The sequence below is a fragment of the Protopterus annectens genome, chromosome 9.part0, assembly GCF_019279795.1.
Source record: "Protopterus annectens isolate FY-2018-M chromosome 9.part0, PAN1.0, whole genome shotgun sequence".
Taxonomy (NCBI): domain Eukaryota; kingdom Metazoa; phylum Chordata; order Ceratodontiformes; family Protopteridae; genus Protopterus; species Protopterus annectens.
Window position 1 is genome coordinate 328,898,454 of NC_056743.1, and position 14,029 is coordinate 328,912,482.

Here is a 14,029-nt window from a genome sequence, read left to right on the forward strand (position 1 = left end):
TTAATGTTCACCCCCTCCATCCATTCTCGACAAATGCTACATTCTTGTGGTTAGGTTTGCCTCAGGTAATGTTGCTTAACTGGCTAGAATCTTCCCATTTTCTTCATGTATCCGAGTTAAAAGCTGTTCATTCAATTATTTACCAGTATAACAAATGTCCTGCTCTTAAGTCTCTAACTGAGCTGTATATCCCAGTGCATCAATTTAGATCTTCCAGTCTTACAGTTGGATCTACCCTCTGCCCAGCATTATATCACTTCAGTGTCAGTTTGTCCACAATTGTACTTTCTGAATCTGGAACAGCCTTAACCTGGAACCACAAGTGATGCCTTAAAAAATATATTTTCAGAATTGTTTTACTGGTTTTGTAGCTACAATCTAGGAGTTACTCATTTCTAAGCTCCTGCTTGCTGCCCTACTTTGCCTCTTGTCCTCATTCTTTTAATATTCTGAATGGAACCCACATCTTTTAATATTCTGAATGGAACCCACATCTTTTAATATTCTGAATGGAACCCACATCTTTTAATATTCTGAATGGAACCCACATCTTTTAATATTCTGAATGGAACCCACATATTTTAATATTCTGAATGGAACCCACATCTTTTAAAATTCTGAATGGAACCCACATGAATGCTTCTGCTTTGTGGTTGCCACTAGTTTGTAAATATAAATAGCTGCTAAAGAGTTTGATTTCAATAATGGCAGTAGTGTATTAATCATAGGATCATATTTAATTATTTACTTAGTTAAGATATTGCATGTTGCTATAATATAATGGGTGGCTTCACTTGAAAAGTCCTTCTACATACACTGCAGTCATTAACCAGGCAGTTTAAAGAGCATTTTGCTGTGAAATCCGAATGTCTTTGTGTAGTTACATAATCTAACAGAGCATGCAGAATGAGTAATGCAGGTCCTCACAAAGAGAACTCACAACAGCGTCTCTTAGAAATATAACAGCATTGTGTTTTAAGGTTCCTTGTAGCACTTTTTTCATTAGTAAGTCCAATATGTTTTACTCTGCTTTGTTTAGTTTAAATTGGTTTTACTGTACTTAGCTCAGGAGGGAAAAGAGGCCTCCATGGTTCATTCACTAAATAAACATTAAACCATCCATGCAAAAACATAAATAAACTTACACAACAAAGAAACGATCATTATTCCATTCTTCTGTAGTTTTTGGCTGTTGAATTGATTTGTAGTCAGTGTTTTCTTTTTTTTTCCCTAAAAAAAAATGGGAAAGTATCATTTTATTCATTTTCCTTCCTGACTTTGTCTATCTTGGTGGTATGACTAGTGGACAGCTTCTAGTTCTGCTATAACAGTAAGCATTTCTCCCTGAACATAACCTGTAGCAGGAAATGAGCACAGTCATGTTGATGCTTTAATAGCCACTATAAATAAAACACCATTTAAAGACAAGAATGTTATGATACGCTGCAACAGTTTAAACTTGAAAGACAAATTTGACATGCTATATTACACTGTACTAGTATAAACCACTGGATTTCTGGCACTTTAGTAAAAATAAAACAATAATACTGCAACAGTTTAAACTGCTGAATTTCTGCCAATTTGAGAAATATAAAATGATAATATTATACCAGTTTAAAGTGTTGAATTTTTTCCATCATTGACACTTTCTTTACTTTTTACATATCTATCATCCTGCAGCTATTGAGTTCTCATCTCCTAATGGTCCTTTCATTCCCCCTTTCCCCCAGCATCTGAGGATATCAGGAGAAGGAGGTGAAAACCAGGGATCATAGCCACCATCTAATGAAACTGGGGTGATTTGTATACTCCAACCTTTCCTGCACAGCAATCGACAGACACTCCACAGCAGTAGAGTCAGTAGTAGTAGACATTGGTGGGCATGTGATTCCATTCATGGGCCAAATCCAGCTACAGAGCTACTTGCTATGTGGCAGGCCAAAGTACCCATCCTTCTCCCCTTTTCATGGTTTACAATGCCAACTGGCCTCTGCCATGTGTCTGGGAAGGGTAAGGCAAAATCAGCCTCTCTCTTTCTCTTTCACATACCTTGAATTCCTTCTTCTATGCCAAGGCTAGCTAGTTGAATCCAGATGTCCATGGCTATGCTTAGGCCATTACCTCTACCCCACAGACCTGTGCTCTGTCATTAACTTTATGCTTGTTTGCACTCTTAAAGAATCAATAAAATTGTGTGCTGATATAAAATATGCAGCCAGATTTGCTTTGTATTGACACCCCAACACCACAGACATTTTCTTTATATACCGTTTTTAAGAGAAATGTTTGGAATGAGCTAAAAGACTGAATAAGGGCTTTTGTCCAACACCTTTTATTTGTTGCTGGACTTTAATCCTCTTTCATTTCACACAATTTATCACCACTCGCCATTCACAAGTACTTAAACTGACTGCAGGCTCTGACTCCATATAATGCAACTCTAGTACTAGGTTATTCATTTTAGAGGTCAAACAGATTTTAACTCAGTGACATTACCCCACAGTTTGTGAGACTACATAGTGGTTTGTAACTGCATTACATAGCACATTGAATTAGTATTTAAGCTTTCTGCCTGGTAATTCCAGGTTGCTGTGTTCAATTTTGTGTTCAGAAAGCTAACCATGAAGAATATGCATGTTTTCCTAGTATCTACATATTATGGGGGCTTTAGTTTTTTCCACTGTCCCCAAAAAAGCTTGTTGAAATGCCTTTTCTAAACTGTACGTCATGTTTGTAAAGAGTCTGCAATGGATAAATACACTTACTTGTATAACAGATTTAAAATGATTACTTTTACACCTTTGCCATCAGCTGCTTCTAAACTGTGTTTGTTTATTTGGGAGATACTCTATATCCGCACTAATATTTGTGAATGATGCCTACAACAGCCACATATTACCCTCCTGTGGGGTACAATTCTTAGACAACAAGAAGATAAGGCCAATTTATTTAGCTGTTTTTTTTTTTTTTTTGCTATGCCCTACGTGTTTTGCTTCCATGTACATGCAGGCTTTCTGCATTTTACTACTGGGCTGCCTGCTGCAACCCTGGTATTTCCTATGCACAAACTTATCTCTTCCATTCATTCTATACTTAGAACATATTCCTTTCTTTGAACTGACTCACTTGTAGTACTGCTCTTACTTTAACAAAGCCTCTCTGTTATTTATTATTTTTTTATTTATCTGTTTATTTTATTCAGCTGTTACAGAGATCAAGGCTGCTCCAGTACAATGTAATTTGAGTCTGTTTGTACATGGACTTACAGTAGCTACATAGCTCATAATAAAATTCTTCAGCATCTAAGACAAAGTAATGCAACAGCAATACTCTGACAGGATATCAAGATGGTTTAAACAGACATCCTATAATCACTAAGTTATAGTTAAATATTAGAGTATCTAACAAGCTCAGACATAGGAGAAATCAGATAACCATAGACGCTAGGAAAACGTTCTAGGTGTGTAACGCTACATGATTACTGTCAAATGAATGGTAAATACAGTACAGAATGAGATGGAGAACATTGTGTAAATGGCAGACTGCTGCTCTGAATGGCATGGCAGAGATGGGGCAGAGACACTTTAGATGTCCTTCGATGTCACTATTACAGTTTTCTTCACTGAAGGGATCTCCTGCCAAGGATTGCCCAACATCCAGTCAGTATACCAAACCCTTTAGATTTTACAGGCACTGTACATCAAACGTATGCTCCCCATATAGGGAGTAGAGCATAACGTTGATGCAAGGATACAAATACTCAGAACTTCTTTACCACCAGTCCACACACCATTATCAAATGATGGTTTGAACACCAGTCTGCTGTGCTGTTTTGTCTTCAGATAAGAGCCCCATTGGGGTATCTTCTCTATTTTTTCTCAGTGTTGTTATTTGTATTCATGTCACCCAAAAAGGGAAAAAGTCATTGTGGGAAGCAGATTCCCTATAAAGACCATCATGACCAGTGTCTTTTTCTGCCTAGTTGCTTCCCACAACCATATGCAGTGCTCTAACTGTCAAGCATTTTTCTGTAAGACCCTCCATAGTCACTTATCTGCCCTCTCCATATACCTCGAGAACCAACATCTAAAACTGTTGGCTCAAGGTGCTATGGCAGAATCCTCCTAACCTGAGAGACAGCCATCTTCCAAGAAGAAGGCCAAAACATCTAGGCCTGATTCAGTTGCTGTCCAGCCTCCACCAAATGTCTCTGTAGGAGCTAGTGAAAGCCCTGAAGAACATGTGGTGTTCGCATTGGATTCATTTGCCATGATCCCAATGGAGGCCAGCATGGATCTGACTTCTCGCACATATTCTGAGGCTTTTCAAATATCTGCTCTGGACATTGAGGTGGAACCATATTTAATTATTGCCAAGGGGGATTACTCAAATCTTTTTAAAAAGCACCTTTATTAAATTATCGCTTAAGACATAAGCAAACGTGCATTAAAAGAAAAGAAACCACTTTAACATTTTCCATCTAAATACAATATGCATCACATATATTCTCTTTGTTACAATCATCAGTCCAACCTTACAAAAAATTGCTGAATTCCTGCCTTCCTTTAAACCTCACTCCTCCTTCTCCTGAACATTATTATACGTCTTGTTCCTATAATTTACATTTACTTGTATGTAATTTGCTCCTTCCCTTTTATAAAGATACCTGTTCCATTTCTTTTATCTCTTTTATAATATTTAATACTTCAAATACAGGTGGTGTAGACTTTGATTTCTGTTTTTTTAGTAATTGCTTTTTTGGCAGCCAACAGGATTAAACCTAATAAAACCTTACTATATCTAGGCAATTCAGATCCTTTTTCCCATCTGAAAATAATCATTTCCTTACTTACAGCCATTTGCTCAAACAATATTTCTAAGAGAGTACTCTGTAGGGAATTTTAAAAATCTGCCAGCTCATTATACTCCCAAAACATATGTTCCTAAACTTCTTTCTTCTCCATAACACCTCCAACATTCGCTGTCTACCTGAGTTAAAATTATTTCAAGTCTGTTTAGAGAACAAGCATAACTAAGTAGACACTTCCAAGCAAAGATTCTAAAACTTTCAGAATTGTTTTCATACTTGGGAGCCATACATATGTCTTCTCATTGTTTTCTTGTAAACTGCATTTCCAGTCTCTTCCCAATTTTTTCTAGCCTCCTCTGATTGATTCTTATGGTTGTTGTGCAACATTTTATATGCCCTACTAATTATCCCTTTTTTAACAACCACTTCTTTTCTAGATTTAACTAAAAACTCTGCCAGAGCAGGTCTTTCACTTAATACTCCCTATTCCTTTCTCTTTGTTGGTACTCCAAGATCAAGCACTGGTAGGGAAGGCACTCTGTAGACTACAATCTAAATGTCTTCTTTGCCTCATCCCACTTTATTACCTTTCTGACTTTAGCTATTTGCTCCCAAAAATCTTGGTTCCTTTGCCAGGTTTCTCCAGTAAATTCCAGCCCCCTCGTGTCTGTATTCTGTATCCTTACTTGCAGTCATCTCCATTGGCAAAATCTCCTTTCTCCATTCTTGTACTGGCTTAGTTCTTAGAATACTTTCTCTTATTTTATGAATATAATATTCTATATAGTTATTATTATTCTCATTAAGGATCTGCATACAAAATCCCTGTCAATCTCTGTTTATTGAACTTTCCACCTGCTTCATCATTATCCCTTTCCACTTTGATTTATAACCTTCCTCTTGTGTGTTTTGTATATGAGTCTTAATTATGTAGCTCTAAAATATCCAGTCAATTCAAGTAAACCTAAACCACCTTGTTCTATTGGAAGGCTCAACTTATCCCACTTAACTCTTTCCTTCTTTCCCTCACAGATACATTATTTCAATATCTCTATTGTCATCCCTGTATACAAGACTAAAGGGACTAAAACATTTTTACTGCTTGTATCTTACTATCCGTATCCATATAATAAGAATTTCCAGTTTCTCAATTTTTGAATTATTTTTTGTTTAATCTCTTCCCACATATTCTTAGCTGCCATAACAGAAGCTTTTTTAATCCATACTCCTAAATACTTCATCTTATCATGTCCCCATAAATATGGGTATTGCTAAACCAATTCATGTGTGGGTACATACTTTATGGTTATAGCCTTTATTTTATCTTCATTCATTTTATAACTTGAAAAGACTTGAAACTGTCTGAAAATGTTCCAGAACACTGAGATGTCCTTTTCTGAATGTATCAGGTACAAAATAATACCATCTGCAAATGAACACAATTTTTCTTGATTATCACACCAATTATATCCTTGGATTTCTTAGTTCCTTATTTTCTTTCCTTCCTATAACCTTCTAATTAACCTTATTATTGTATCAGAGAATGCAAATGCTTCCATTCCCGTACTCATAAAATCCCATCTTACGCCATCAAATGCTTTTTCTGCATCAAGGCCCACCAACAACAGAGATATTTTTTACATTTGTCTTCCCGCTGGATCATCATTGTTCTATTAATGTTTACAAATGTTTGTCACCCCTCCACAAAATTACAGTGATCCATATCTATCAATTTTGGCAACACTTTTGCCATTCTTTTAGCAAGTATTGACATAAACACTTTATATTTGTGGTTTAAAAATTGAAATGGGTATATATGAAGCTGGGTCTGAAGAGTCATTGCTCTCTTTAGTTATCACAGTCACTACAACTTTCTTCCAAGATGTTGGTGCTCCCCCTTCTTTTAAAATACTGTCAAGTAAAATCTTCCAAATCTTTACCACTTTCTTCTCTCCTAATTTCCAACCTTCCACAGGAATACCATCTGTTCCTGGTGACTTTTCTGAATATTGATTCTACATCACTGTTTTTATTTCATTACCTCCTATCTTAACTGTTTGTTGCTGAGCCTTGTCTACCTCTAACCTTGGCATAATTAAGTCTTCCATAAAAATGTCCATTCATACTCTTTCTTGATTTCCACATTTCTCTGCTTTATACAAATTTTCATAAAATGTCTGGAATATCTCTAAAACCTCTACAGGATCTCTGGTTATTTTTCTTGTTATATGTTCCCTAAGTTTGGTAATAACCCTTTCAAAGTTCTGCTGCCCAAGTCATTTTGCTAAAAGGTTTTTGTGCTCAGGAGTTTTTATCAAAAATAGTTGCGTAACTGCAATCTTTCTAATCTCATACATATTATCCAGATGTTCCCTTATTTTCTCTTTAGCACTCTGCATTTGCTCCTCCTCTTGTTCAGAGAGATTCCCCTTATTCTTCAATATTTTATCCTTTGCCAGCCCCTCTATTTTCTATTACTTCTTAACCATATATCTTACTCTTTTATTCATACCTCTCAACTATCCAGATTTTTGCAGAATGTCTACATTTTTGCCTTATATTTTGTGTCTGTTCTCCATAAAATATGTGTTTTTCTGGCAAACCATTGAGTATTGACATCACTAAGTAATGCCAAACATTTGAGTGTCATCCTACATATCCTTCAGAAAATACATGCTTACCCATTACCTTTTATTCTAGATTCATAAGAGCAATATTTAAAACTTGTCCCTATTTTTCGGCCTTTGTAGCCCCATTATTTTTTGCTTTGTCCAGATTTGTTGTGCTAATAGGTTGAGAGGGATGCTTTTATTTCATCACAATGTTTAAACTCCATTTTCATGTTATCCCAGTCACTGGCTATAAATTTTAAAGATATTTCATAACTATCAAATAATTTCCTCTAACCATTCCTTAAATTCCTATCTTTTTATTAGGTGGGTGTGTAGGAAAGCACCAGTGTCTTATTTTTTTACTTCATTACCCTTCATTTTTATCTTAGTTTTTCTTGGTGCATGATCAGAATTAGCTACTGGATATGTGCCATAGCTTTCAATTAAATGCACGTGTTCCTGTGAAATATACTTTATAGCTAGTCTAGCCCAGTTATTGGTACCATGGGAATAATATGTAAATTCTGAGTTCCTACTTACTGAATTCACATCTTTCATACCAAATATTTTCATAAATATCTTCAGAAATGCACCCTCTTTTGTCACTTTGTCCCTTCTACATCCCCATACTATATGCTCACTATTGAAAATCAAATTCCAGTCCCCATCATTAAATAATATTCCTTGGTGAAAACTGATTATGCCTCCCCAAATTTTCTTAAGTTCTATAATAGCAGTTTTCAGTGGAATATAATAAATACATGCCATTGTAATCCTCCTCCCTTGCCAATAGCCCTTACTACCACAAACCTACCATTTTTTGTCATTTTTCCCCTTCTTATCACAATTGGTGCTCTTCTATCAACTAGTATAATTACTCCCCTTTTCCTTTGTCCATGATATTATGCTGAATATCCATTCTGAAATACTCTCTTTGTCAAATTCACATGCTCATTTCTTTCCAGATATATCTCCTGCAACATTGTTAGTTGCACTCTGCATTTCTTAATATGTCAATACTCTTTCCTGTTTATCATCAATTATAAAAATAATTTGTGTTCCATGATAATATGGACAGCATAGCCATCATGATAAAAAAACTATTGATCCCACCTTGTATACATGACAGTTTTTCTGAATTTGCATTTACAACTTTTGCTTTACATGCACATACTAATGTTTGGCAGGCTGATTTTTTTGTACAGTTGTTTCTTCTCATCTCTATTTGGATCTATGCTACATTTTCAAGACTTTTTGTTTTAATGAAAACCATCAAACAAAAAATTAAATACAAAGCACCCCATCTCTTATCAGCTTGAAACAAATAGACAAAACTATGTAGATCTTCAAAACATGCAGTTTAACCCTGCAGAAGGGAACAATTGCTCCAAACTGACGGCTGCACCTACAGGCATTATCTAACCTAAAATGAAGGTTACCCATGCTAAAATGCATACTACAGCCTGTGTTTCCACTTACACTGATTCCTGTCTGTTCTTTTCTTATCTCTCTTTCCCTCCCTGATATGAAAAACAGCTTGTATGTTTTCAGAAATCATTAACTTTTAGCCCTAGGAAAAAAGTGCTCTGACTTATCTTTAAACAAAACTAAATTGTACACTTTTCTATTAACTGCATTAAAGTATTAAGGCTGCTAGGAAGAATGTTACACCTCTTATTCACTTCACATAATTTCAAACTTAATTTTTTCGTTGAACCACTTGCCATTGTACCTTTAAATTTTGCACTTCCCTCAGCAAAGAATGCTCAGAATTCTCATGATTAGCAGGTTGCACCTGTAGACAGCTTTTCTCTATGGAAATGCACTCAGCAATGAGTATTTGTACATTTCATGCAGAAAAGAATGCAAGGCTGCCCTCAACTGCATACATCTCAACTCCACTGAACATTTGACAGTCAAAAATAAACAAGCTAATATCGTTGCAGTTGCAAGAAGCTTAGCATTTTAATGGCTTTCATCATTTTGTCTTATTTATAAAGCCTATATGTTTGCAAAAATACCTGTTTACAGCTTAAGCCTAAGGCAGTAATCCAGACATTCACCCCTGTAAATTAAAAAGAGAAAATGTCCTAACTACATACAATATAATCAATACACTTTTACACCACTCCCCCACCCCTGCAGCCCAGGATCACACCATATGAACATTAAACTTGCTTTTGTCCAGTCTTTTTTCTATTATTATACTGTAAAACATTTATTTCTTACATTTTAAAAGTACTCATTTACTTTAATATTTTTAACACATGCAACAATCACTGAAAAAACTCCCCCACATTTAAAATACAACTGACTACACACTACACAAACTGTTTTACTGTATATAACATACATTTTATATAATGAAATGTTTTATACAAGTACTAGTAAGAACAACATTGTTTTACTTACAGTTAGATTCTCTACTTTCAGTGTTCTAAACATTAGTGATATAAACCTATGGTAAATGCTTTACAGTCTACCTATAAGTTTAATAAAGTCAAAAAGTCCAGTATTTTTCAGCCACTTTTTATTGCAAAACCATAGTTCCCAAGTATGATAATATAGCCTTCCATTTATTCACTAATTTCAGAATTGCTGGTCTTCTTCCTGTTCATCTCCATGTCCCAGTACCAGATTCTGTTTCAAGTTCAAGGTCCTGCTGATTCTTCTAGTCAACACCTGTGCTTTTTTTCACTCTCTCAAGCATTTCCTTTAAAACATTGGAAAAGGTTTCAAGGCAAAGTCTCTCTATGAACCTTACAATCAGAAGAATGAGAAGGAGAATCCCCCTCTGCATGCTGACTCACTTTTTGTTGGATAAACTTTTTTTTATTTCCTTCTTAGCCTGTTATGTGTCAAAAATTACTTTGGTCCTCCAGGGAAAAAGCAAGTTGAAGACAGCTGGATACAATAGCCTGAATCTCAAAATTGCCTCTCAAAATTCCAGTTGCTGGGAAAATTTGCTTCCCTTCTGCCTGGTGTACAGTGAATAATCATTTTCTACAAACCTTCTGCTGAAACCAATTTTTAATACTTTGCTTTTCTGCCACAGTTTTGTCAGGATCAGTTCTTCCTGCTGATATGATTGTATCGTTCTAATATAGGTCTTGGCTGCTTTCTCATGGCCAGGTTTGGAGCATACACTTAACTGCCCTTTCAAATAACAAATTCTGCTATGGAACACCAGTCCAGTTACTTAATTGTGCTTTCATAGAATTAATACAGTCTGTTCCTTCCAGTTTCTCTAGCACAGCAGAAAATCTCAAATTTTCTCTGTGAGCACTGTCTTCTAACTCTACTGTTTTTTAAACAGTTGTTCTTGTTCATGTCAGCATCTGATTTTTGCAGTTTTATCAGTTCATCTGAATGGCTAGTTAAAGCTTCTATTTTTCTAGCCTTTTTGCTTGAATTGATATATACATATATTGTTTCATTTATTTTAATCATCTATGAATGCATTTGATTTATTTGTTCCTCTAAATTACTAGAAGCCATGTCTTTCCCAGACAGTTTGCTCTTCAGATTTTCTGGGTTGATTTTCTTTCAGGTTTCCAATTTTCCCAGGCACTGCATTTACTAGCCAGTAACTGAATTTTATTAAAAAAAAAAAAAAAAAAGGAGGAGATTCCTACTACAATCATTGAATCCCGCCAAGGGACTGGGTCACCAAGGGTTGTTAGGGTGGACAGGTCCTGCTTAAGAAAAAGCAAAAGACCAAGCATGTTACCCCTATTGCTGATGATCCCCAATGTGAATGGCAGGGTTTCACTCAAGGCTTGTTTAATGCCTTGATGGCCTTGAAACTTCTTCAACGGGTGTCAGTCCCTGCTCCTTCCTGGTTTTCCATGCCTGTTAAGAGGACAAGGGAATAGGATTCCTCAGTTGAAAACCTAGATTCTGGGGAAGAATGTCTTGCAAACTCCTCTCAAATTCCTTCAGGTCTAGTCTATGATTCAGAGTAAGAGGATTTTTGAGTCAAGATTCCTGCTTGGAAATTATTCTTTGTGGATGCTATTGCTATATGGTGGAGTTCTTTAAGTGGGATTGCTTCCAGGTCTCTGACATCCAAAGGAGATACTATGAGCATCTACAAATGGAGTGTCCTAAGCAGTCTACAGTTCCTCCTATTTTGGAAGCACTTTTGGACACCTGTTTTGCTGTTTGTATAATCTCTTGTCTCTCAGCCCCCAGCCCTGAAGAAACTGAACAGGTTCCACAAGGTGCCGGAGGACTGCAAATTCTTATTTAAATGTCCTTCTGTTGACCCTTCTATGGTTTCAGTCTCAACTGATAAGCTTTCTGAACTTTTGCCTTCTTCTAAGTTCCTTCCTTCTAATAAGGATAGTAGAGCTATGGAAAGAATGGATAAAATGTATATACTGCTGCTACCTTGTCATTTCAGACTACTAATTATCAAACTCACATGACCAGGTATGTCATGGCCCTCCTTTCTCAGATATCTATGGTTGTGTCTGATCTTCCTGATTCAAAAGTTTCTGCTCTTTTGTACCTGGGTACACTTCCAAGATTGCTTATCTCCCCATAAAATGCAGTTATGATGCTGCTGATGCCTCTACCAAGGCTGCTGCTTTTGGTTCTGTGATGAGACATTATTCTTCATCTTCAGGCCTTGCCTGATGATATTAAAGTGAAACTTTTGGATGCTCCTCTGGATAATAAAAATCTTTTTGGGACAGCTGCTGCTGACCTGTTGAAGTCCCTTCAGGAAAAGCATAAGGCCATGCAGGAACTCAAGCATATTTTTGTCAACCCTATACAGAAATTTCAGAGGAATTACCCTTCTAAATCTGTCTTTGTTTGTAGACAGACTAATCAGCCTCCCAAAGGTACGAAGAGGTCCAGGCATATTCCTCCTGCTAAGTACACTCAAATTCCTACATCTCGGGAGCCTTCCTTTCAGGACAAGCCTATACCTATTTGACATTTTGCCTGCTATTCCCCTTGGCCAGGTCCAGTTATCTTTACACCTATCTCTTTCTCTTTCTCTTCCAAACTGGCAACAGATCACCTCAGACTCTTGGGTGCTCTCTATCATTCATCAGGGATATTTCACGATATGGGAATCTCTTCCTCCCATTTCAAGCAACAAGTAGGAAGAGGTTTTTACTCCAGGATGTTTTTGGTACCTTGAAAGGAGGGAAATTGGAGACCAGTTCTGGATTTCTCTCTCCTCAACACTTTTCTCATGGTCCCTTCTTTCAGGATGCTGTCTCTTTATTTTGTTTCCTGTTCTTCTCCCAAGGTCTTCTTGGTCTCTCTAGACATCAAGGATGCCTATCTTTACATCCCTATTCACCCTCTCTTCAGGAAGTTTTTACATTTCTGTTTCTTCCTCTCATTTTCAGTTCTCTGTTTTGCCCTTTGTTCTGCCCTAAAGGTATTCACCTAATGACTTGCTACTGTCATTATCTTTTGCAGGCTTCAATGGATACAGATATTCCCTTATCTAGATGACCTGCTTATTCAAGCTCCTTCTTCCAACAGTGTTCTACAAGATCTTCACTTTACCACTTGTCTTTTACAAAGTCTGGGGTTCACCATCAGTTTCAAGATGTCTGTGCTTGCACATTTCCAGGATCATATTTTTCTCAGTTGTAGGATTCAGACCATGCCCATGTTGGCCTGTCTTCCTCAAACTCCTCAAACAATGCTTTGTCTCTGACAGCATTCTTCCAGTCACTTCTTCTTCTTTTCTCTCTCACATCCCAGGGAATTTCTCAGGATTCTAGGGTTAGTTTCCTCCAGCATTCCCATGCTTCCTCTTGCCTGGCTCCATATATGGATGCTTCAATAGTACCTCAGATTGATGTGGCTTTAATATTGCCATCCCCTGGAATTCTCTGTTCCTTTACATCCTTGTCTCAAATTAGAGCTCCTGTGGTGGATTCAGCAAATTTATCTAGATCTGGGACTTCTCTTTCATGTTCCAGTTCTTTCCCAAGAACTGTTTACAGACACCTCAAACCTAGGGTAGGATGCTAGTTGTGGCCTTCTGAAAGTCCAGGGTCTCTGGCCTCCTCATCAGAGGTCAGACCATAGCATAAAAGAGATAAGAGATCTGCTTCTGGCTCTGCAAACTTTTCATTCCCTTTTTCTCCCCAGCCCTCTGAAAATCTTCACAGACAATGCTGTGATGATGTGGTATACCAACAAGCAGGGAGGGTATGAGGTCTTATTTCCTTTGCAGGCTAGCTCTTCAGGCCTGTGATCTGGCTTTTAGGTATCAGATGACTCATCAGACAATTTACATTCCTTCAGAGCATAATCTAGAGGCAGACTCTCAGAGCAGGTCCAGAACACAGGCTCACAAATGGATGCTTCACAGAGATGTGTTTCTGAACGTAGTCCATTGGTGGGGTATTCCTCAGGCAGATTTTTTCGCCTCTCCTCTGAACAAACAAATTCTATTCTATTTGAGTCTACCAAGTCTTCTGACTTGGAAAGTGGGCATCCTGTCTTTCCTTGGAAGGGAATGTTTTTATATCCCCCCAACCATTCCACCCTACACCATTGATACAAGTTTTGCACAAGATCAGTCAGGACTCTCCTAAGAATGTGTTGGTGACTCCCTTTTGGCCAAGAC

At 37.0% G+C, this 14,029-nt stretch overlaps 1 protein-coding gene across 2 annotated transcripts in view; it reads right to left on the reverse strand.

Annotated features, from left to right (window-relative positions):
- The window catches only part of LOC122811218 (SLP adaptor and CSK interacting membrane protein), a 335,317-nt gene that overhangs the window by 83,731 nt on the left and 237,557 nt on the right, over window positions 1-14,029 (reverse strand). For both annotated transcript variants that reach the window (XM_044082909.1, XM_044082910.1), the window contains exon 3: window positions 1,146-1,230. In XM_044082909.1, the coding sequence (XP_043938844.1) occupies window positions 1,146-1,230 (85 nt within the window). The remainder of the gene's footprint in view (window positions 1-1,145; window positions 1,231-14,029) is intronic.